The sequence below is a fragment of the Coenobita brevimanus genome, chromosome 80 (genome assembly GCF_032717465.1).
Source record: "Coenobita brevimanus isolate Jiangsu-jjx chromosome 80, ASM3271746v2, whole genome shotgun sequence".
In the NCBI taxonomy this organism is placed as follows: Eukaryota; Metazoa; Arthropoda; class Malacostraca; order Decapoda; family Coenobitidae; genus Coenobita; species Coenobita brevimanus.
The window spans coordinates 9,051,110-9,056,658 of record NC_137033.1 but is presented as its reverse complement, the minus strand read 5'-3'; the positions used below and the strand labels follow the sequence as shown (position 1 = coordinate 9,056,658).

At 43.1% G+C, this 5,549-nt stretch overlaps 1 protein-coding gene across 1 annotated transcript; it reads right to left on the bottom strand.

Moving 5' to 3' along the window:
* Positions 1-1,689: 1,689 nt before the first annotated feature.
* On the bottom strand, positions 1,690-3,045 carry sNPF-R (short neuropeptide F receptor). Its single transcript, XM_080279710.1, has one exon. It carries the CDS (start codon positions 3,043-3,045, stop codon positions 1,690-1,692), a length of 1,356 nt encoding a protein of 451 aa, XP_080135836.1.
* Between the last annotated feature and the right edge of the window lie 2,504 nt (positions 3,046-5,549).

Sequence of the window (5,549 nt, the reverse complement as noted above, 5' to 3'; positions counted from 1 at the left end):
ATTTTATTCAAGAGACACTGATTTTTTTTCACCCTAATAACCACATACCAGTATAAGTTTATTACATGAATTAATAAAACACTTTCCATAGATTGTTTCACTGCGAAATGTCTTCCTAAGGCTGAAAAAAAAAATAATCATCATCATCTGGTTGCAAAAAAGGAAAAGAAAAAAAATGGTCTTTCAGAATAAATTATTTAAGAAGTTTGTTACATTATGAGGCTCTTTAAGAATGTATGAGTGATGAAAATGGGACAAAAAATAATTAGTTCGAGATATCGATTACGAAAAAAATATTTACGGGAAGTGAAAAAAAATGAAAATGAAAATTCATCTCTATGGTAAAAGATACATTTACACTTTTATCACTAACTCTCCCCTCATTATGGGATATGTAAGACTTACACATGTCGCAACACTTAATTTTTGATGCAATAATTGGTTAACTTCGTCGAGTAGATGCGGCGATATGGAAAGCCTGTGAACTTTGAAATTAAGTTAGGCCTACTTTGGGATTGTGCTCTATATAAGTTGCGGAAATTGCGTAACTCCTCTTCCTTAGCGTTTTACTCTACATCATACTTCATTATTTACCTACATATTCTTGATGCAAATTAAAATCTACATTAAAAACCATATACATGGCACACATGAAAAATATGCTTGGTCTATATATCTATCTATATACCTAGGCTGCTTCCCCCAAGGAAAGGTAGTAATATGCTTGGTAATACAGAAAATAAACCGCTGGGGATGTGGTGCTACGAAGCCTCTTATGGCACTTAAATACACCTGCCCTTAAAGGTTCAGCAAATTCCGTAAACTGGCGAGTGTTATATATATATTTTTTTTTTCATTTTGTAATAACTCGGGAAAGTCTTCAACCTACCCCTTCACTGAGGGGACGTCACTTCATTTGTTAGTGCTGTCTCCAGGCTATTACATCGGGATTACAGAGGCATCCAGTCCGTGCTACCTTTTGTAAGCTGAAGAAAATCGTCTGGAGGTGTCACGAATATACCAAAACAAGGAGCCCTCGTGCAGAAGAGGCTAATGCCTACATGTCACCCATACTAATGTACGGAATTTTCACTGACAGATCGTACTCGTTATGTAACTCCTATTATTAATTCTTTGCTATTCAGTAAATAGAAAAATCGCCCATTAACGTCTACTGCCATCTATTAGTTACTGCCATCCATGAATTTCCTCGATCAATACCCCTAGTGTACAGTATTAGTTGTACGGAGAAAGTTGTGAGATTTTAAAACACATTACTTTATTAGAACTTACTGGATATTATCATTTCCATTTACTAAATTAAACGTCAGCGTCAGCATCGCGACCCAGAGCCAGGGAGGAAATGATACCGGTTTAACTGCATACTTAAGCCAGCATTCTTGTCGATTAAACAGTCTTCCTTGCACTTTTTCCTTACCTGTAATCTTTTGCACTTGTTACGGTAATACATTTTTTAATCATATTTATGCATCCTTCGTCCATATGAAGAAAAAAAAGTATAAATATCAAATAAGAGTAATCAGCTGTAATTTGCAAAAGAAATCGCCAAGGGAGATATGCTGGAAAAGCTCCTAAGCTAATGAGAATACGGTCATTAGCCTGCTCCAAGTAATTACACTGTCGGGACCCTGCTGAAAACACCCAGATAAGTGCATTTTAGCCTTACCTTCACACATACTCGGACGCCTCGCCGTTCACAAGGGGCTGCGAGACCTGATCGGACGCGTCGCCGTTGGTCTGTGCGACGAAAGTGGTCATAGGGTGCGACTCCACCGTAGCCGGCGCCTGCACCTTCTTGGGACTCTCTTGTGTGGTTGAGAGTTGACGATTGACGGACCGAACCGACCCGCCCCCACCGCCCCCACCATGGCCGACCTGCAGTAGCGTCTCCTGCGTGTCGTTCCCATTGCAGGTTCTTTCAGATCGCCACTGCCCAACCCGATCCGCTGACGTGGGCTGCTGGAAACAAGGCAAGACTAGCTGGAACTCCTTGCGGAAGTTCTCGTTGAGCCAGGCGTACAGGAATGGGTTGTAGCAGGTTGAGGACATTGCCACCACGTGTGTAATGAAGAAGCACAGATTGTAGTAGCTCCACGTGCTGGCTGGGGCGTAGTAATCTCCGACCAAATGCACCACGTTCATGGGAAGCCACGACACGCCGAAAATCGTCACCATCGCGATTAGCATCCGATTGGTCCGCCTTTTCCGCTCCCGGTCCTGCTCCTCCTTGCGAGAGTTTTTCGAGCCTGGTTTTGTTTTGACTCTCTCGTTCATGCGGATGGAGATCTTGGCGTAGCAGTAGAGGATAATGATGAAGGGGACCACGAACTGCATGATAGCTGTGAATCCACTGAATACCTGCCTGATGGACTCGGAGGGCCAGAGCTCCTCACAATAAGACCTGTCCTGATACTCCACCATGCCCATGTAGAGTGCATAGGGCAACGTGGCCGAGATTGAGAAGAGCCAGATGCTGACAATGATAAAGTAGCAGGTGGTGAGGCGCAGGCGTGACCGAAACGGATAGATGATCACAAAGAACCGGTCAATGGCAATGGACATTAGCGTCAGGGTGGACACGTAGACGCTGGTGCCCTGAGCCATAGTGACCATGTGGCACAGAATTCGGCCAAACATCCACTCGCCCATGAAGGTGTAGAGAGGGGTGAAGGGCACAGCTAGGACACACAGAAGGATGTCAGCCAAAGCTAAGTTGGTGATGAAATAGTTGGTGACGTTTTGCATGTGTTTGTTGCGAAATACGACATAGCACACGAGGCAATTCCCAAAGACTCCCAGCATGAAGATAGTAGTGTACTCGATGTAGAAGATGGCCTGGGTGGTCGGGTAGGTGAGGATATCATTGCCGCGGGCGCTGGAGTTGGGCCAGAAAAGGGTCGAGTTATCATCCAAAGTTGCGTTTAAGAAGTCAAGGCCCGGGGTCACGTTGAAGATCTCGTCCTTTAGGTCCCCCCAGCCCTTTTGTCCGAGGAGAGTAAACGTGGAGGACCCGTTCAACTTCATGGCTTAGGCAACACAAAAACAGTCATTCACTCAGTCACATGTTAATAGGCAATCGTAAGTGTCTGGAAGATAGTAGTAAAAGCTTTCACTAAAATACTGGTCGCAAATCACTAGTACATCATCACCATCATCCGTCACAGTAGCAGCAATAGAGAGAGCAACAGGTGTTCTTTCAGTCCATGGTTTGTTCTCCCCGTGGCTTGTCATGTACTTCTCTCCCTAGCATCACGGAACCTTGAGTCATACCCACACCCTCATGTGTCAAGAGATGATGGTAATAATTCCAGTACCGCGAGTGGATGCGGAGGAGGGAGGCATGAGGTCTGGGACTGAGAGGGACGGGGTGCAACACGTGTGGGAAGATCGGGCTTTGGTGGGCGACTGAGGCACCTTCCCCCACACCACTCGCAGCTCCAACCAAGTGCTCAACTGCTCATGCTCCCCCCCTCTCTCACTCTCTTGCCCGGCCAGTGCTCAGGGCTGTATTTAGCACTCCTCAGCACATTCCCACAGCCGCCGGCACTCAGTTGTACTGCACTGTTTTCTGGTCATGGTGCGAGTTATAACTTAAGGAATTATTGCCGTTCATAGATACTTCAACTACTAATGTCCGACCCCCTCCCCCCGCTCTCTCTCTTTCAGTCGGCTAGTGCTGAGGGCCGTATTTAGCACTCCTCAGCACATTTCCACGCTCCATAGCACTCATAGTACACTGTTTTACATGAGTTTAATTGTACTATTTCTAGTTATATCTAATAGCACTTCGTGAGGATCATAGTTTTCATATGTATATGCAAATACTCAATCTCACTTATTTTTCCATGTGAGAATAAAGGATGGGATGATGATGATGATAACACCAAACCATTGAAAATTTGATTCAGGAAAAGCTTATATCTTAGTCACATTCTCAGCCAAAGTACTTTATACTGTTTTCTGATGCCCTGATTCCAGACCCTGGCCAGTATTCTGATCGGCTCCCCGGCACCTCTTCCTGAGCGATTTATTTTTGGGTATGGCTAGTTGATATCTTTTCGCACGTTATCTATGCAGTGTATGACGATATTGGAAGGATTCATGTAACACAGAATAGGAGAGTAAGGTCTAATAAGCAAAAATAAGTTGCTTAGGAAAATGTGTTAGGCTTCTGTGGCCGACGAGAATAGGTGCCCTTGTCATAGTGAAAATAATATCATATTTCTAATACAGGCCACATCAAATTTTAATCATTTTCATAACCATTAGCTCAGCCGTTAAAAAAAAAATGATTCAGAGAAGCTTGATATTTCAGTCATGCACTCAGCCTCATTATATTGTTTTCTGATACCCTGGCTGTGGAATCCGTATTTATGGCTGTGTGTGACCGTGTTTGTAAATATGGATGATACTGTAGTCACGCTCCCTGCCCGACGACACTGTTTTCTGATATCGTTTTCTGTTTTCTAATGGCGCGAACTATATCTTGCTGCAGTTACTGGCAATCACAAACTGTAACCACATTGTAATAAGATAGGTCAGGAATGGTTAATAGAGCAGTGGTGTATTAAGTCCAACTGCACTGGTTCGTAATACTCTTCTTTTTTATGATACGAAAAATTCTGATCCTCTCGCATGAATTTTAGTTGCCTGGTGTGTGTATGAGTGCCTGTCCCATGGCACTGAATATCTATCTATCTGTCTATAGCCAGACGCCTTAATCCCATACTGGGTGGCCACAAACAAATCACCTCCATGTCGCAATGAATATGCTGTTATAAGTGGCAGAAAAAGGTCATGATAATACTACTACTGCTAATGATGATGAAGATGATGATGATGATGATGATTTACAAGTCGGTCGGAAGGGTACATATTTCTGCCATGTATCCAGCTTCATTACTAAGTTCTATGATACTAGTTTCTCTTTGCAGCTGGTACCAATTATATCATACTGTATTTGAAATTTTCACTCCATGAAATAGGATGCCATGGACCTTGATACATTGCTTTATACTTACGACGACCAATTTTTCTTTTTCTTATTCTTTTTACCTATCGTAGGGAAAGGCTAAAAGAATTATGAATCTAACTCCCCTTGTTCAAAATTTTCCTCCTAAGAAAACTGATTTTGAGTGACGATACAAAAAATAAAAACGAACATGACACCCTGGGGATGACGACGTGAACCGTATTCATAAGTCAGTGCTGGTGAGACGCCTACATGTTGTGTCACTGATATAAACTGGTGGTTCCCCTGGCTGGTTGTACAAACGTCCTTTATCTCCCAAAGGAATTATGGTAAACTGCACAAAGGTAACTGAAGACTGTCGTATCTAGGGTTCACGTTTTAGATGAGCAAGGCGCTAAAGCAACAAGTCCCAGACAGACTTTATCCCACTTCGTTACAACCTGTAAACCTATCTGTTAAAGTAAAGGAAATATAAAGAATTTAAGTTTCGAGATAATTGGTCATAAGTCAGTGGATTTTTTCAAAATCTCAAAAAGACGAGCATCAACCTGCTATA

What these genes read in the sequence shown, in the direction of transcription:
- sNPF-R (XM_080279710.1), bottom strand. Translation starts at nt 3,045, where the DNA reads ATGAAGTTGAACGGGTCCTCCACGTTTACTCTCCTCGGACAAAAGGGC.